The 19,554-nt window shown below is 40.5% G+C and overlaps 1 protein-coding gene across 9 annotated transcripts in view; it reads left to right on the top strand.

Moving 5' to 3' along the window:
- Positions 1-19,554, top strand: part of LOC6586192 (protein PALS1) — an 85,688-nt gene that overhangs the window by 48,874 nt on the left and 17,260 nt on the right. For 4 of the 9 annotated variants that reach the window (XM_044011590.1, XM_044011592.1, XM_032733166.2 and 1 more), the window contains 4 exons: positions 181-428; positions 15,132-15,352; positions 15,479-15,570; positions 15,888-17,138. In XM_044011590.1, the coding sequence (XP_043867525.1) occupies positions 181-428; positions 15,132-15,352; positions 15,479-15,570; positions 15,888-17,138 (1,812 nt within the window). Of the gene's footprint in view, positions 1-180; positions 429-10,371; positions 10,468-11,526; positions 11,657-15,131; positions 15,353-15,478; positions 15,571-15,887; positions 17,139-19,554 lie in introns of those variants that run through there. The other 5 variants (XM_032733169.2, XM_044011594.1, XM_044011593.1 and 2 more) reach the window with 5 other exon arrangements.

Here is a 19,554-nt window from a genome sequence, read left to right as displayed (position 1 = left end):
CAGCAACTGTTGCTGTTGCTCAAGTTGCAACTGTTGCATGTCTCTGGTCTTGTCTTCATTATGATTTGATTTGATTTGATTTGATTTTATTGGCTCATGTGCTTAATTCGTTATCTAATGCAATCTCTCTCTATTCCCCCTCTTCCTGTCTCTCTCTCCCCCTCCCTTTCTCTCTTTTAGTTACTAAGTACGCTTAATGATGACATCACTGTGCATCAGTCCAGCGATTGCCTTGGCCAGCCGTACAATACAACTGCAGCGCTGCCAATAGCTGGCATCAGCAGCAGCAGCAGCTGCAGCCAGCAACAGTTGCCCTTTGACCCGCAACAGCAGCAACAGCAACAGCAGCCAAATAGTCCCACAAGTAGCATATCAAAAGGAAGAACTGAACTCTTACTTGGCGATCAACTGCTGCGACAGGAATCACGGTAAGTCCGAATTCTGGTTCTGGTTGAGTCACAAAGAACTAGTTCCAGAAAGCTATGCAGCTCAAATTAGATTTAACTTATGTTAGTGAACGTAAAGTAATACAGGCAAAGAAAACTAAACTTAAGTTGCAATGAACTAGTTCCAAAAATGTATATGTGATATTATAGAATAAATATCGTCAAAAACTAAAAGAAGTGTTCCTAAATATGAACTGGTTACAAAGATATTTAGAACTAGTTCATAAGCTAAGCGCCCCAAGGTAGGCAAATTCTTTTAAAGAAAGTACCACGAACTTGTATCAATTAACAACTGGTTCATGAACTATTCAGCTAAAACTTGATTTCATTTAATTGAAATAAGTAAATAAAATCGAAGCACTATAGAAGAAAAGTGCACTTCGGTTCATGTTAATGTTCAGTTGGCATCAATTACTTGAAATAAAACTATGTTAAACAGTCAAAAGACCGAAAGATAATAGATCCCTAGTTAGTCAAAGCATTGCAGTCAGATGCTGCCGACTGAATGATTCTACACAGTTCTTACAATTTTTTATATGTATTGCAAAATCGGGGACATCTTTCAGCTTGATAGGTCCAACGACCCTTCCATATAATATACATATGTAGCTCTATCTTGGAGGACCTAATTTTTTAAAACTGTGATAACACGTAATAGGTTGATATATATGTAGGACTATAGAATGGCTTCCGACTCATTGATTATTGAATAATATGATTAATTTAAACTGCGCGATTATTAATATCAATTTATCGATTAATTAAATGATTTATAAAAATTAATTTCAAAGGTATTGTATTGTAAACTAATTTATTCAATGCTGCAAAAATACATGTAAATATTTATTGATTAGGCTAGAATTTAGAAACAATAACTTCGAAAGATATGTGATGGTCGATCTATTCCTTTTTTTTCGACTTTTTTTGACACAAGTAAATCGGCAATGCATTGAATGGAAGCAAAGTATTCGATTATTGTCATATGATTAATCGTGCCATCACTACTCTTACTTATAAGCGAGTTTAAGTACTTCAGATTTAAAGAGAATTGTGCAATATATCCTTATTAAATTGTTATCTCTGAAATGAATCTGAATCACAATAATATCTTCACATTTATATCTTATCATATCAGTCTTATCATACAGTTGAACAGTCACTGTGTCTCAACTAATCAGCCATGACATAAAAACTGTGGCCTATGCTGCAGGCATCGCACTAAATGTGTTCAGCGCGATATTATCTGTGAAATATGCACTAAATTTGCATTATAACATCAATGTATATTAATATTTAGAAGATATGAAATGCTTAGAAACAGCATTTAAATTAAAATAATCCAGATTCTTTATGTAATTAGTCTGATGCTACATCCAAAGTAGAGCAAAGTAATTCCAGAATTGTTAAGTTTAATGATTCCATTTATATGGCAAATTTGATGTTTGGATCTTATACTCTTCAAGAACTTAGCAGCAGATTTTTTTTATTAAAAATAGGATATACATGTCATCTTTTATTTTCAATCATGAATTTATAATCTGTACCTAATCTTGAGTTTGGGTTTTCGGCAAAAGTCGAGTAAATCAAAGCCAAAGGCAGCAAATTTGTTTTGCAATGCGACACCTGAATTCAATTCTGGGTTTCTACAGGTCTTCTAAGGCTTATTTATGTTTATAAATATTATATATATTTATAAAGAGTTTCTTTTTCACTTCCACTTTCCAGACTTTTTCTGGACTGATTATCAAAGGGCAAACATTATGTTTTCAAACTTTACATTTCTGTAATGGGAATTCTGTTTATACTGATTCTGTTAAAAATATGTATAGCAAGCAGAAGAGGCGTGGCAATACATATAATGCATATATAGTCTTGACCAAGACGATGAGCTCAGTGTAGATAGCTATGGAGTCTTTCCCTCTATTTGACCGCCCAACGGTCTATCTGAACTTATAAACCGCATATTTCTATAATGCATATAATATATATTCCCATATATACCATATTTATATTATGCATATTTCTATATACAATACGCAGGTTGAGTTTATTTTGTCCTATTTACTTTTATTGAAAAACTTTATATACGTAGAGGTAAATAGATAAATATGGAGCTAAATGAACTCAACTGCAGATTCAGATCAAGATTCTTTGTATACGCATTGAAGCCATAGATGCTCAGTTCACTATTCACAGATTATTCAAAACCTTTCACTCGATAGTAAAAACATAAATATGAGTTCTAGGAGTTGATTCCATGCATAGTGGTCAGAGCTCAGTGGCTTGCCAACTAGTCGTGTTCAGCGCCTGTCAAACTGCATTCGTAATATGCGAATTCTATGCCGTGCGTATTTCGTGCTCTCTGTCTCACTCTCCCACCCCTCTGTCTCTCTCTCTATATATATCTTTCTCTCTGGCTGTGTGTGTGTGTGTACGTTTGTTTGTTTGTTTCTCTATTTGCCAAGCATTTATTACCGTTTCGCCAGCTCCGGAACTTCCTGCAATCGCATTCGCATCCTCGTGTTCTACCTCTTCGAATGGAAATCATGTGCGCCATGGAAATAACCCAGCACATGTGTCTATGTCTTAAGCGTGTCTGCAACTGTGTATGTGTGCGTGTGAGTGTGTGTGTGTGTGTGTGTGTGTGCGCGCGTTGTTTTTATGACTGCTTATTTATTTACTTGGTTGGTTCTCTGGGTTTTCCAGCTGGCTGGTTTTGGCCTCGTCCTCGTCGACATCCTTAGCCTCGTCCCGCTTCTCAGACTTATTCTTCTTCTTATTCTTCGCCTTCCCATGCTGCAATCGCGTTTCGCCTTTGGCTAACGCACATATTTTTCACACAATTTTTTTTTTCGCAACGCTTCTCTGCAGGTATCTGTCTATACACACCCATACAAATATATATATATAGTATATTATATATATAATATATATATTCTATATGTATGCTTGTGTGTGGGTGTCCTTGTCCATGGCTCTGCTGTCTGCCTTTGGCTCTGTTGTGATTTCGCTTGCATGCAGCCCATCATCGACCTATCCAAACCACGATTCGCCCCTCGACAGGCAACAGCCCACCAGCTAGCCACCCATAGTGAACCTGCCACCCAATGCCCGTTGCCTCGAGCCCAGCGCCACGCGCGCTCTCATTTTCTGCTCGTTATTAATTAACGAGTTATTTACCACACCCAGTGCTGAATATTTATAAATTTTTAAATCGATTTTCCTTCCTTGAAAGCTCTTCACATTTTCAACTTGTTGCTCAGAAAGATGCTAAAATCTATACAATGCCATTATATATGAAAGCAAAATTTGAGCTTCATCTCAGCGAAGACCTGAGACATGGCAAACGATTTCCACATTCGATTATTTCCAATTATTAATGGAAAACTCCAATTCCACCTGGGCCTCACATATTTCATACATGTATTAAGACTCACGCTCATGTGAGCTAAGCTCAAACTTCTCCAATCTGATTGAAATGTTGAGATAAAGTCCGCCGGGATGGGCGTCAAAGTATCTCAGAATATTTGATACATATAATTAATATGATCTTGTATTATTTATAGCAATAGATTAATAGAATATTGGAAATTGTATTTTTATTATAAGTACTTCATCAACTGTGGTATTAAAATATTCACTTAATACAAAAATTAGTTTCTGATATACATACATACATATGTATGTATGTATATCTTCCATGTATAAAAGCTCTTTTTGGACTCATTTTGGGCTCTTCAAATACAAATGCATCTTTGTAAAGAGAAACAATTATTGAGCCAAGCTCAGTATGAGCATCATAATTTCAGTAAATCCCTCCTAGGGATATTGAATACAATGGAGGACAAAAGTATTTTGACAACACATTGCAAAAACTTAAACCGCTTATTTCTGCGTGCTGAGAGAGCTAACAGTACCCATTATATTTTTCAGAGAGAGCAAACATACTAGGCTTTAAGTGACCAAAATATTGAATTGATAACATGACTCATTATTTTTCTATAATTATTTGCATGGCGGATTGTCATTATTTGGCTGGACAAAAGTATTTTGACATTCCTGTTCAAATTCATTTTCGGTAATTCGCTTGAATTAAAAAATACGTATTTTTATTTTTAAAGTTATTTTTGGTGTCCTCTTTAATAATAGCCATTAGTTGATCATAGTTTTCGGTAAATTATGGGCAAACAACGTGATTAAGTGAAATCTTTAAAAAATCAATCGGTCACAAAGAATAATGCAGGTATTTCCGTGGAAATGCTTACAAGCTTATAAAATGCACCTCTATGATCAATTTACTACCGAATTAGCAAAAAATAGAAAACTGATTCACTCAAAAAAAAAGGCCAGACCGGGAAAATAATTCAAAAAAACCTGTAGAAAGCCGTATCATGTTAACAAATCTTAAAGAAAATGTTCGGATTTTCCTAAAAGCCATGTCGATCAAAGTCAAAAATAATCATAAATTGTCAGTAAGCAGAAAAACTATCAGAAGTCGGCGAAAGAAGGCCAATTTTTCTACTTTATAGATCTTGCCATACCCTTAATATCACTATAAAATAAACTAAAAAGGTAACGATTTGCTAAAACGTTCATAGGCAAGCCGCAATTCTTCTGGAGAAAAGTATTATGGATGGAAGATTGTACCTTTTAGTATCCTGGATAAAAAAAAAAACGATTTATAGCAGGTTGCCAAAGGATATACGCAAAAAAAGAGTGCTATGTACGAACGGGTGTCACATGGTGAAGAATCGGTAATGCTCTGGGGGCTCACATGTGTCGATAGCCTCTCCAATTTGATATTAATTAATGGAAAAATGAATAGGGATAATTATTTACGTGTCCTGAATGACCACTCATCGAATGACGGTTACCGGCTCATTGGAAAATCGTGTATACTGCAGCAGGACAATGATCCATGCCACGAGGTCCATATTATAATTCAATTTTCGGGGAATATTGAAGTCAATACATTAGATTGGCCACCTCAGGGTCCTGATCTCAATATAATAGAGAATGTGTGGGCTTATGCAAAAGTAAAACGTAGCTTAGACTTATCAAAAACGCCCAAGGATAGGGATTGCTGAAGCTTGAGGACTTTAGCAGGATTTTTCAATAGAAACATTACAAAATTTGGTTAAATCGATCCCTAAACGCTTGCAGATGTCTAAGGAGGGTTTAATTCTTATTAATATTTTTGTTACTATCATCATTGTTAAGTTTTTGTTTCACTTTATTTAATAAATATTAATGTCAAAATACTTTTGTCCAGCCAAATAATGACAATCCGCCATGCAAATAATTATAGAAAAATAATGAGTTATGTTATCACTGCAATATTTTGGTCACTTAAAGCCTAGTATGTTTGCTCTCTCTAAAAAATATAATGGGTACCGTTAGCTCTCTCAGCACGAAGAAATAAGGGGTTAAAGTTTTTGCAATGCGTTGTCAAAATACTTTTGTCCTCCATTGTATTTCAAGATATCCAATATTTTTCTCGATTTTTGCTTTTCATTTTTGCCTTTCTTCGTCATACTTGCTTATTTCTTGATTGCTCATTAGGAAACGTTTTATTTCTTCAGCTTATCTCTATATTATCTCTATCTACCTTTTCCTTGGCCACCCTCTCTCTCTCTCTCTCTCTCTCTCTGTCTCCCTCTGCATTATCTATGTTTCGCTGCCTTGAGGCATATCGCACATTATTTCACTCAAATGTCTGGCGCGCTCGACAAGTGCCGCAATGTAAAACCTGCTGACTAATCAGCGGCAGATGATAATGACACTGACAATGACAAAGATGACAGCAACAACAACAACAACAACAACTACTACTACAACTACAACTACTACAACTGCGAGTACAACAACAAACAAACTAAATTGACAACGTCATTCGGATGCAACTACGAATGATGCAGTTCAATGTGCATTAACTGTGACTGCTGCTGTGCACTTGGCAGGCGCAACTGTGCGACGCGGCATTAGAAAGCCAAACGAGGAGGCTGGCGGGGGAGTGGGGCAGAAGCTGGGCGAGAGCGTATGGAGAAAGAAATGGATTGGGACCTGGCTTGGTTTGGCTTGGCCTGGCATTGACATCTAATGACAATCAACAATGCTGCTGACATTTGTCTTTGGGCTTAGGATTTGGATTTGTATTGGGATTGGGATTTCGATTCGCATTTTGGCTACGTAGCTTGCAGGCAAATGAGGCAGACAGAGAGAGTGAGCGAGTGGAAAATGTCATCAAACATATTCCGAGAAAGCCGAACAAATATTTTTGTAATTGTTTTAATCATGGGTTTGTAATGTGTAAATATATTTATGCCTAACTCAAATGTTGTCAGCCTAAATTCTCCAGAAAGCAACAAAATTGAAAAATTAAAAGAAATATCCCAAAACTTAGATATGTTTCTTAAACTTCCAGCTCAAACTATCTATAATTTAGGCTAAAGTAATTCTGTAAGCACAGGCGAAATATCAGGCACTTGAGGGTTAAATTGATCTGCTCTTGTTGAAAGAATAACTTACCCGTTTATATGTAGCTCTGGAGTTACAAACCTGACCTAGGCCAGGTCTTATAAATTAGTTTTCGAAACTTTCGGAAACTTTAATAGAAAAGCTTTTCAAATAAAAAACGTTTAATTCGACAGAAAAAATTACCTAAACTTGTCTTTTTAATTTCGTTAATAACGCATAGCTATTTTTTTTAACATTTAAAATTTTTGCGCTTTTCTAAATGCTCAATGCTTTTTTAACTTTCAGCATTTTAAAAAATTTTAGGATAGTTTATGAAAAGCTTTAAAAGTTCTTCAATTCTAAAATATATTTGAATATTACCAAAATGTTCAATAATTATAAATTTGAAAAATGTGCAGAATAAAATAATTTTTTAACTTTCAGAACTATTGAAAACAAAAGACTTGAAATTTAAAAGTTAAAAGTTTTAGCTAGTTGTCTCTACATGATTTTGGGGATATATTTTGCGTTTCAGATTACATATTTATAAATTGCGTAATACATTTTGGAGCCTCGTTCAAATATGTAAAGTTTAAAAAATATTCATAGTAATTAGTATTCAAGAGTGGAGCGGTAAGAGTATTTAAACGCAGACACAAAATACCAAATGCGAATTGCGTGTGTTTTCGCTCAGTGTAAATGCGATTGCGCCATATGCAACGAACATGTGCCGCTTAAACTGTGCCTCTCCAACTATTATTTGGAATTTTGCGCATGTCTTTCCAGCCCACTGTCGAGCACTGGCTCACTCTCTGCCCCTATCTCTATCTCTGCTTTGCCTCTGTCTCTGCCTCTGCCTCTGCCTCTGTCTATGGCTCTGGCTCTGGCTCTGGCTCTGGCTCGGACTGCGGCTCTGGCATGCCAGCCATGTTTTGAGCATGTTATTGTCCAGGCCCCAGCCAGCCTCGAGGTCCGCTTGGCATGCGAAGCACGCGCAAGCGCAGCATTTTTGAGGCGATGCCCAAAGCGCACCGTTGGGGTAGGACCGCTAAGGTGGCGACTGCTGCGCTGCTGTTGTTGTTGTTGTTGTTGTTGTTGTTGTTGTTGTTGTTGTGCCGGCTATTGCTGCTAATACGTGTTGGCCACTTTCCCATGGACCCATGAAAAATCAATTAGAGTTTGCCGGCATTTATGTTAGCTTCCCCAAAAACCAGAAGAAAAAAATCAGAAAAGGAAAAGGAAACAAAAAAGAGAGAAAAGGAAAGACAGACGTAAAGTAAATGCAGCGGACAGTGTAATTAAAATATTAATTTCCTGTCGTTATAAACCCAAATTTTAAGCTAGCAACAGCAAACGCCCTTGCAGTAGCAGAGGGAGTGACAGCGACTGCGACGGCGACGGCGACGGCGACGTTGACGTTGACGTCAAATGCAGGCAGCGTAAAACATTAAGGCAATAGAGCGCAGCGCAGCAAGCGTAGAGCAAAGAGAGCGTGCAGCGAGGCAGGGGCAGAGAGACAAAGAGAGTGAGCGAGAGGGAGTGGGAGAGGGAGAGCGTGTGTGAGGTGAACTTTGTAAGTTGTGAAAGAATAAACTAAATAAAAAGCAAAAACAAGTAAAGCGCAAAAAAGTTTCAAGAATGTAAAATGAAATCATATTTCTGTCGCTCGGCATGTGCATGTGCATGTGTGTGTGTGTTTGTGTGCATTGCTGCTTCTTGCAACTTGAGATAAATCCGTTATAATAACTCTGAGCAACTGGGCCGCAGTTGCAGTCGCAGTCGCCGTCGCAGTCGCAGTCGTAGTCACAGCCATTGCTGCGGGAGCCACGTTAAGGTGGCCTAAATGATGCCCGACAGGCAACACATGGATATGTGATATGCGATACCCTCTTACACACACACACACACACACACACAGGTACACACCTTAAGTGTGTGCCGTGTTGTTGTTGATTGTATCTTTAGAGGATGCTTGGAAGATACCTGGAAGAGCGATGGTGACAGCGACTACGACAGCGGCAGCGGCAGCGGCAGCGGCAGCGGCAGCGACACCGACACCGACAGAGGCTTGTCTTTTGTTTTGCTTTATTTGTTCTGTTGCGCTTTGTTTTGTTTAGCTTTTCTGTTGCTGTGGCTGTGGCCCTGCCTCTTTACCTGTTGTACTTTTAGTCGCTTTTGGCATAGACGCTAAATATTTGCCTTCAACTGCAGCCAGCTAAAGTGCCCAAAACGCACGTAAGGATCAAGCGTAGCAGAGAAGGCGGCAGAGCGCGGCAGCATGTCAAGTGGAGGGATTAGCCGGCTGCATAAATAGACAGTTAATTACGTTTTGAGCTTGTCGCAGATCTGCAACACTGAATAAAGTACTAATATAAGGGCCTGATTGCCATTAGGCATGTGTGTGTGTTTGTGTGTGTGTGTGTGTAAGTGTAAGTGGTTTAGAAGCATAGAAATGCTCTAGCCGTCAATGCTTTAAGTATTTTTTTTACCTGTGCCGACGTCCGCTCGACACACACATGCACACTCTTTCTCACTCTCCCTCTCTCTGAGAATTGAGAGACGCATTATCTGTATGCACATACATATACCCCTTGTATTTGTGTGCGTGTGTGTATATCAGTTTTGGGCATCTTTTATTGCTGGCTCACAGCTTTGCACTGTGGGGCCCAGCCTTTAGAGCTGCGCACGCCAATAAGCCCCACTTGTTGTTGTTGTTGTTGTTGCTGCTGCTGCTGCTGTAGTTCCTTTGGGCAACGGCCGCAGTCGCAGCGTATAGACATACATAGCTGACTGTTGAGTCATGACACACACACAGACACACTCACACTCATACATTCTCATGCGCACCTTTTGTTCTTTTGTATGCTGCAGGGCATTAACAACAGGCTAAACAGCACTATCATGTGTGCGTGTGTGTGTGCATGTATACACAAGAGCATGGTACCTGCCTTTGCCGTCAGCGTCAGCGTCAGCGTCGGCATCGGCGTCGGCGTCAATTGCTCGATTGCTTTACTTAACGTTCCGCTTGTTCGTTCTGTTGTTGTTGCTGCTGTCGCTGTCGCTGCCTGCTGCTTCTTCTTGTCATCTTCATTTTCTTGTTTTGCTTTTGCTCAAAATTCCTATTCCTTTTACTTCTCTGTTTGTGTGCACTCTTGAAGCTAGCGCAATTTGCCAGAGCTATTGTTTGTGCGCCCCTTGTGAGCGGCTCTGTGTATGTCTCTCCCTCTCTCTCTCTCTCTCCCTTCGTCTGTGTGTGTGCACATATCCTTTAATACAGAAAACTAAAAAGCAAAACAATCCCGTTTTGAGTGTGCTGCACTTGCGCTGCGCTGCGTTGCGCTGCCGACAGGTACACCATGCTTGGCCGCTCTTCGCTCTCTGCTTTCTGCTCTCTGCTCTCTGCTCTGTGTTCTCTGGCGTCGCTCGCTCTCTCGATTGCTTGCGCTTGAGCCAGCGTTTCGTTGCTCAGTCAGCTCAGTTCGCAGTTCGCAGTCGCAGCCGCAGTCGCAGTCGCAGTCGCTGTTTTAGTTTTTCAGTCTATGGCTGACTTTGTTCGCAGAGAGAGGTAAACGTTACGTGGACGCGTCGCGCTTTAAAAACAACGGGCAACAACAACAACAACAGCAACAATAATATTAATACAAATCCAACTGTTGACCGGCAAACAATAAAAAAACAAAAATAAAACATCCTGAAACAAATCACGATAAATCTTTAACAACAATGATTCGTTGTTTTCTTTGGCGGTTCACCGTTAATTGACAAGCATTGGCCATGTGTGTGTGTGTGTGCTCGTGGGCTCCTTCGAGCTCATTAAATTGTAATTAAAAGCAACTAACAACAAGCAACAACAACAAATTATCTCAATAGAACAAGTCAAACAAAGTTTGCTACAAAAATCTGTTTGTCTACTTTGCTCAGCTTGCCTTGTTACTCTTCTACCTCTTCTGCCACTTCTTCCTCTTCTACCTCTTCTTCTTACTCTCGTTTTTGTGCACCTTGCAATTGCTTTAGTTGCACTGTAGTGCTACACATAACAGCGTTGCCAGATCACTGAATGCCTTCAAGCTTTTGTTGTTGTTGCTGTTTGAAAAATTGAAATGTTTGAACAAGTGAAACAAAAAAACGGTGGCAAAAACTATGCGCTATGCGTGTGTGTGTGAATGTGTGTGCGTCCGTCTGTATGTGAGTGTGTGCGTATGTCTGTAGCGTGCACGCGTGTGTGTGTGTGTGTGTGTGTCAACATGCAACGTCAATGGCTACTGCAGCAGCCGTAAAAGCAACGAGCGACGACAACAGCGAAAATTTCTTTCGAAAGTGCTGAGAAATTGGTCAAACAACTTTTTAAAGTTTTTTTTTTTTTTTTTTTTTTTTTTTTTTTTTGTTGTCGTAATTTATACCTTGGTCAATAAACAACAAAAGCAACAACAGCAATAATCGCAATGCAATTGCCTTTGGTCTGCGATATATATACATATATTATATTTTCTGTTGCTGTTGATTTTTTTCCTGTTGCCCGTTTCGTATTGCGCGCATGCGCAGCAACATTTTTTTTTTTTTTTTTTAACGTTTTTTTATTTTACTCTTATTTTTTTGCTATGTGTGCGCCTCGTTGTTTGAACAGCGCTTGAAATAAATGCAATGTGCCACGGTCCAGGAGAAGGACAAGCATAGCGAACGCACAAACATCAAGCAACAACAACGACATAAACAAAACAAAGAACAAACAGCAAAATGCGCATCCTGAAGCAATGGTGAGTGGAGGTGTATTGGGTGTATTGGGAGACAGAGACAGAGACAGAGGAGACTCGACTCGATTTGATTTCATGAACTTTTTCAATCCAACAAATATTTCCGGCTTGAATCTAAATATTCAACTGCTGCATTTCAAGCAAAAGATACATTTGTATCTATCACGTGCATGCATATGTATCGCTATGTACAATCGAATCTATGCATAGGTGTTTACTGAGTCGTCTCATTCTTTTTACACTGTGCACCAGCAATTGAATGCGATTGTACATTTAAAGCTAAATTAAATATTATATGCAGTATATAAACATGTGGGAATAATTTGTAGATACTTTTTGTACTATATATATTATATACATACATGTTATTAGTTAAACAGGCCCACTAAATACGTGTTAAGAATTTTATTTAATTTCTAGCTAGGAGTTTTCTAGGCCGGCACAGGTATCTATCAGTCGATAGTCAATGGAACTGATTCGATATTTATCAATTATCGCATTTTTATATTTATTAGCACCTTCCCTTCAAACTCCCTAATCAAATATTCCAGCATGTAAAGGAGAAAATTCCGTCATTTATAATGGAGGAGATTAGAGATAAGATTAAATTGAAACATCTACAAAAACTCTTGCTAAACATCAATTCCAAATGCAAATCAGCCTTGAGCAGAGGTGCCCCTTGTTGCTCGCCTAATTGTGTCGGACAGTGTAATCGAAACATCTTCTGCCGGCGACTATTGTTGTGCACATGTCTATATATTATGCATATCATATATCTGTTAGATAGACATTCGCATTTCGCATGCAAAACACGCTGCCATTACGTACATAAAGATATACATACATATATGTACATATATGTATATGCATATGCATATCCATATGTATGTGTGTGTGTATTTCGTGGCCTGAAGTGCGCTCGCCCATACAAATGTCAGCATGCATTACATAAACCAAACGAAATACGCAGCACGAAGTGAGAAAAACAAAAACATTCTTGACATTGGGAAGAGGAACTAACTGGGGAAATGCGATCCGCTGATGCATATTCCACTGTGCATGTGGCAAGGAATTTGCGCAGCCATCAACAATTGCATTTCAAATATTTAGCCAATTTTTGGCCGACAAATTGAAGACGTGGCAAGGTGGCATAGCTGCCATGTCAGTTGTTGCCACAGTGCCTCAGCTTCAGCATCAGCCTCAGGCTCAGGCTCAGGCTCTACCTGCCACATCGCATGAAAAAGCCGAGCTATAAGCCGAAACCCAAAGCCAAACCCAAACCGAAACCGAAACCAAAACCGAAACCTGACCACAACATCGGCCATCGACGTGTTGCATGGTTTGCGATTCGTGCCTCTGGAGACGCTTGGCTGATTGATTTGCCATTGGGGATGCTGTCGATTCCAGCGAATGCAGCTTGTGAGATAGAAGTCGAGCTGGACGACGAACCGCAATCAGGAAATTGACACTTCACCAGCTGACAATGTTTTTCAGATTGTTGCCAGCAGGCCAAATCAAAATTGACTTTGATTTCTCCTCGCTCGGCTTGACCCCGCACTGCCTAACGCTCACTCAAGGAGTCACAAATATCCTACGTCGTTTCGGCTATTATCCCCCATCCACTGTGCTGCCAAGCTACCATATTTGAATGGCAGAGATTCATCGCTAAATAAAAGGATAAATATTCGCCAGCCCCGTCAACTGTGCCAGCAAATCTCTGTCTCCCTCAATGAGCCAAGTTTTGGCCCGGCTTCAGCCTGTTAAGCGCCTTTATCTGGAATGTTTTAGTTTTATGCTAATTTGCATTAATTATTCAGCCTGGCTCATACGTATGACACACACTTTAATTTCCCCCATTAGCAGCTGGAATTGGCCTCTGCTCGGCGCTTGAAGATTTCCCACTAATTGAAATGAAGTCCCTCTTGGGCCCGCTTGGCAGCCGCAGGCCTTATTAAATATGGATCCCCGCCTAGTTGTTGCCTCAGACATGCTTCAATCAGATTCATTAGCTTATTAACTGACAGTTGCAGAGCGACTGAATACAGTGCACAACGGAGTAACACTAATATGATTTCAGGTGTTCGGTTGATGATAACATATGAAACGTAATAATTTGCATTATATATATATATATATATATATATATATATATATATATATATATATATATATAGGCTCATCAAAAATATTATGACAATAATAATAATAATAAATACAAGCAAACAGTATTAATAATGATAGCCATCATATAATATTATGAACAATAATGAGGATAATACAAATGTTTATAATGACACTGATCTTTGGTTTCTTGATTGAGAGTCAAGCTTCAAAATGGAACCCTTCTCCTATCCATGTCGGATTCGTCTTTCCTCCATTGTAGTCTCTTCTTTAGTTTTTCCGACAGTTTCTGTCAGGTGGGTCCTTTCTCTTGACCTACTTTCGCAATTATTCCCAGTAGTTTTCCCAACTGGATTCGGCAGATTTCCCAATCTTACGTGGGTTATTTCGAAAGCATTTGTATCACACCGATAGATAAAGGAATCATCTTCAGTAGGCAGCTTCGCATCGACTGCACTGGACATACCTCCGTTTCGCCCGATATATAATATCTAGTTGCGCTCTAGCATTATTAAGTTGAATGTTATCATTGCACATAGCCTATGGACACTGATGCTCCAGATAATCTGCGTTCCTTCAAAGACTCCCTTATGGCTACTGTTTTTCTCATCGGTAGCTGTGACCTCCGGTTATAGCAACGCTCAAGGAACCATTCTTATATCCTGAAGATGCCATATAAGTTTACTCATATAACTTTGTCTAAGCACCCGACTTTTCGTCGCAATAACCGTAGAAACGCTCTAAGCGGAGTTAGAATCGGATTCTATGTTGTACCCGGGTTACATATAGACCTTTTCGCCTTGCATGTTAAAGCAGTTGCCGAACGCTTAGAAAGTTTACGGTCCTCATCAGTCCTTAAGATGTGTCTGCATCTCTTTTCTTATATCAAGCTCAGCTTGATTGCGTAAGCTTATAACGATAATAATAATAACAATAATAATAATAAAGATAGTTTATTTATAATCACTTAGGTAGTCAAGTGGCGATAATTTTAATAGCATTCCACTTCTCACTAAGTAATTAGAGCTTTGTGCAGTTCAACGGAGTTCGTATTGAACTCGAACTGTTGAACTCGATGTACTGATTTCAATTGATTATTGTTAAGGCGAGGTGACTCAGAAGGTCTTCAGGCGTTTACCTGCTAAATTCGATGACTCACTGTGGGACACACTATGGGACACACAGACAAAATTGCAAAATTTGTTTGCCCAGAGGTGTGACTTGAGCTATATAATGTACAGAGAATATATGAATAAGAATAGCTAATATATAAAAGATAAAGATATTTGAGATATGCTATTCGTAGGCATTTGCTGAGGCGAGCTTTGTTAACTCGGCTCATTTGCTGTCATTGCAGGCCACGTCGACGTTCCGGCTCCAGCATCGTGGTCATTGATGGCGATGATCTGAAGCCATGTCTGCCGGATGATTACATTAGCGGTCAGCACCACCATTTGCACCACCAGCAGCAGCAGCAACAGCAGCACCAGCAGCAACAGCATTACCGCTCGCACTCAAGTGATATTAGGGAGATTGATCAGGAAATGCTGACCATGTTGTCGGTCAATCAAGATAACGGTAAGCCAAGCCACCTAATAGCTGTTAGCTGTTATCTCAGTTACCACTTGCCACATGCTACATTCCACATGCTACATGCCACATGCCTCATGCCACATTATAATAAATGGATTTATCCGCCCGCAGGTCCACATCGCGAGATGGCCGTCGACTGCCCCGACACGTTTATAGCGCGCAACAAGACGCCACCCAGGTATCCGCCGCCCCGTCCGCCACAGGTAAGCAGAGCGAACCGCCCACCGTCCACCGCCCCACCCGATCTAACAGCCACTAGAAATAAAAGAAGAAAACAATAGACATTGCCCTGCACCAGCAACAGTCGCTAACAGCAACTAACAGTAGTCACTAACAACAGCAACAACCACAATAAACACGTAGCACACCCAAAATGCATGCGCCTAGCTCACTCAACCACTCAACCACTGAGCCACTGAGCCACTGAACCACTGAAGCACACAATCACACAACCTCTCATTTCATTTCACATTGCATTGCTCACATGTACCACCTGCACCACGCATCATCCACCACACAGAAACACAACACCAACCACACAACAATCACCAGCATCATCGCCACCACCACCAGTACCACCAACACCAACCATACCACCAACAACACCACCCAGAACACAACTAAAACTAAAAATGATCATGCTAACAAATTGTTAATTGTTGCATATCATTCTTCACATCAACATGAACAACAACAACAACAACAACTACTACTACAACATCATCATCAACAACAACAACACTCATCAAAAACAACAACAACTACAACTACAACAACAACAATTGCACTCGATGTGGCCACACAAAATTTATACAATCAAAAACAACAAACGAAATTGGAACAAATCGAAAACTATGAAAACGATCTGCAAACGGAACAGCAACAACAACAACAGCAACTGGCAGCAGCAACATCAGCAGCAACAACAGGCGCCCAAACAGCGCAACAGCAAATGCCTAGCTACAAGAAGCCAGCCGCATTAGACAGCAGCAACAGCCACAGCAACAGCAACAGCCACAGCAACAGCCACAGCAACAGCCACAGCAACAACAATGTTGCCGTCGAGCTGCTGTGCGTGGTGGATGAGATCTACTGCAAGGGCGACAGCTCGCCATCGTCGAACAGCTTCGATGATATGCTGAGCAAACAGACGCTGGAAACCTTTGAGACCATTGCCTATCGTCACCTGCAGCAGCAGCAGCAACTGACGACGAGCAACAGCAACAGCAACAGCAACACCAATAACAACAGCAACAGCGCCACCGTGACGCCCAATAGCAACAGCAACTCCTTGAACAGCACACGAAGCAGCAGCAACAGCTCCATGCACAACAGCAGCAACAGTCACAGCAGCAACAGCAACAGCCACAACAGCAACATCAACAGCGCTGCAGCATCCACAGCGAGCAGCTCAACGATGCCGGATGATCTGAGCATGGCGCCACCTGGCTATGAGCCAGCCGGCAATCAGCTGCTCTTGCCGCAGGCCAAGCATCGCGAACTGCCCGTCGACGTGCCCGATAGTTTCATTGAGATGGTCAAGGCGCCGCCGCGCTACCCGCCGCCGGCGCATCTATCGTCGCGCGGCTCGCTGCTCTCGACTGCCAGCTCCTCGAACGCATCCACGGCACAGACGACGCTCTCATCGCTGGGCGTGGTTGTTGCTGCGCCAGCTGCCATTGCTGCTGCTGCTGCTCCTGCTGCTGCTCCTGCTGCTGCTGGTGGTGCCCTTGCCGCCATTGCTGGCGATGGCAAGCGTATTGCTGATGAGGTATATCAACAACCACAATAGTATTTCCAATTTAGTAACCTATTCAATTTCCACGTCGCACTTCGCCTGCTCTCTCTCTATCTCTCTCTCTCTCTCTCTGTCTTTTAGTATGTCTATCTCTGTCCTAGTTTAAGTTTGACCACACGTAATTTGCCCAGTTGGCTGGCAGCAGCAATTGCCTTGCACAGCAGCAACATGACCGACATTCCTTACAAAGCACTCGATTAGCCCCCTTTAAAGCAGCATAGTTTTCTTTTTCCTTTTCACTATCTGCCTCTCTCTCTCTCTCCCCCCTCCCTCTCTCTCTCTCTCTCTATCTATGTCTCTCTGTGTCACATCAGTTGGCTTTCGCGCGTCATTCGCTGCCATTTTATGACATAAATCAGCAGCAATTTGCATTTCATCAGCATTTCCGCTGCATTGCAACTGCGCCCCGTCGCTTCTCACACATGTCGCAGCAACAGTTGCTCTAGCTACAGCAGCAACTGTTGCTCGGCGACAACTTGCCACGCTTACCGCTGCAATTTCCGCAAGCTGCTCTCTTTTGCTTTCTTCTGCCAGCCCTTGCCAGAGTCGTTAATCTCTGTTCATAATTTGTTCTGTGTAGCTTGAACAATTTCGCCTTTGCTTTTCGTTCATCTCAAATATCGATCAATTTATTGACTGATTATAAAAGTTTCGCCTTCTGATTCGTGAAGTCATTCAGCAGAAGGAGCTTCGCTTGACTTTGAGCTGACTGCGCGTTACTCGGCTAGCCAATTAGTGGAGTTGATGCTGCAGTGGCTGTAAAACTGTAACAGAATTTCCTATCAAATATACATGCATATTAAATATAACCCATAGGCCATTCCAGAGCATTCAAAACATAGAGCCTTTCCTAAAAAAGTCGATTCATAATATGCATATATATTTGATATATAATATAAATTGCAATATAATATAATATAATTTGCAAACTTTTTTCATTGCGCAATTAGAGTGTAAAGTAATCCAACTGCGTAAGCCGTAAGTCAATTAATAGATTTTGCGAACTATTTAATAATTAAATGCAATACCGTATTCGTGTATATGTATGTATGTATGCGTATGTACATATGTGTATATGTACATATATACACAAAGTTAACTCGTTTCAATGCAATTGCCTCAATTAGTGTTAATTGTCGCAAGGCGATTCATCTGGTTCTTTTGCCGTTATACGTATTGGTATTCCATTTAATGATTTAGTAGTTGGCTGAATATACATATGTATATGTATGTATATATATACGCATTTTTGCCTATGCCCATAGCTAATAAGCTCTATTTGTAGAGCGCTCTATAGGTTTGCATCTTTGCTATTTCCAGCAAAATTTGTTGTTCTTTTCTTTTCTTTTCGTTTCTTTCTCTTCCCCCTCTCTCTCTCTCTCTCTCTCTCTCTCTCTCTCTCTCTCTCTCTTACTATTACTAATTATGAGCTCCAGCTTATTATGGCCCATCATCTAGTGCGGTATCCAAGTCATTCACCTAACTCTACGTGTCCCCCTCTACCCTCCTCTGCCTCGCTCTGCCTCTCCTTTTCTCTCTCTCTCTCTCTCTCTCTTTCGCTGTATTTCTCTGTGTTGCTCCTTTTATGGCTTTTTAATTTAATTCCTTCCTGACTGAGGCTCCGCTTACGCCCTTTGGCATTCGTTGGCAACGTCTCTGCGTCTGGCCTAATTTCCTTGGTTGTCAGCCGCTGGAGCTCGACTCTCGTTAGTAACATAATCCTAAGCTCTGCCAATGCCACGCCCTGCCAACTGAGTAGTACTGCAGCTGTGTCCATGTATATATTTGTTCATCTGTATATATATATACATATATGTATGTGTGTGTGTGCGTGTGTATCTATATAATTTAAACACAATTTATTGGTAATAGAACAGGGAAGTTGATAAATTGCATTGCTGAAGTGGACAAAGGTAAAATCAAGTGAAACGAAACTCGGCATTTAGTGATATTTATGTAAAAAAAGTAATAATAATAATAATAATAATAATAAGAAGAAGAAGACAAGAAATGCGTGCAGTTGGGGGCGTTAAAGGCTGCAACTGACGATGCCTTGCTGCAAATTCTAATTAAATGGAATGCGACCCAGCAACATTTACCAGCAACAGCAGCAGCAACAGCAACAACAATATCAACAACATCCATACAAGTGCATTACTCTCGCTATCTATCTCGCTCTCTCTGTCACACACACATACACACACACACACAGAGATACAGACACAGAGCCACACAGACATCAATACATGCATGCATTCACATAGCCACAAAGACAACAAAAAAACAATTTATAATTCCAAACTAATGCATTTTGTTTCATTTTGCTCTTTCCCCAACTCTTCTCTCTCTCTCTCTCTCTCTCTCTCTCTCTCTCTCTCTCTCTATGTGC

This window comes from Drosophila mojavensis, unplaced genomic scaffold (genome assembly GCF_018153725.1).
Source record: "Drosophila mojavensis isolate 15081-1352.22 unplaced genomic scaffold, ASM1815372v1 contig_136, whole genome shotgun sequence".
In the NCBI taxonomy this organism is placed as follows: domain Eukaryota; kingdom Metazoa; phylum Arthropoda; class Insecta; order Diptera; family Drosophilidae; genus Drosophila; species Drosophila mojavensis.
This window is presented reverse-complemented; position numbering and strand designations above follow the sequence as displayed.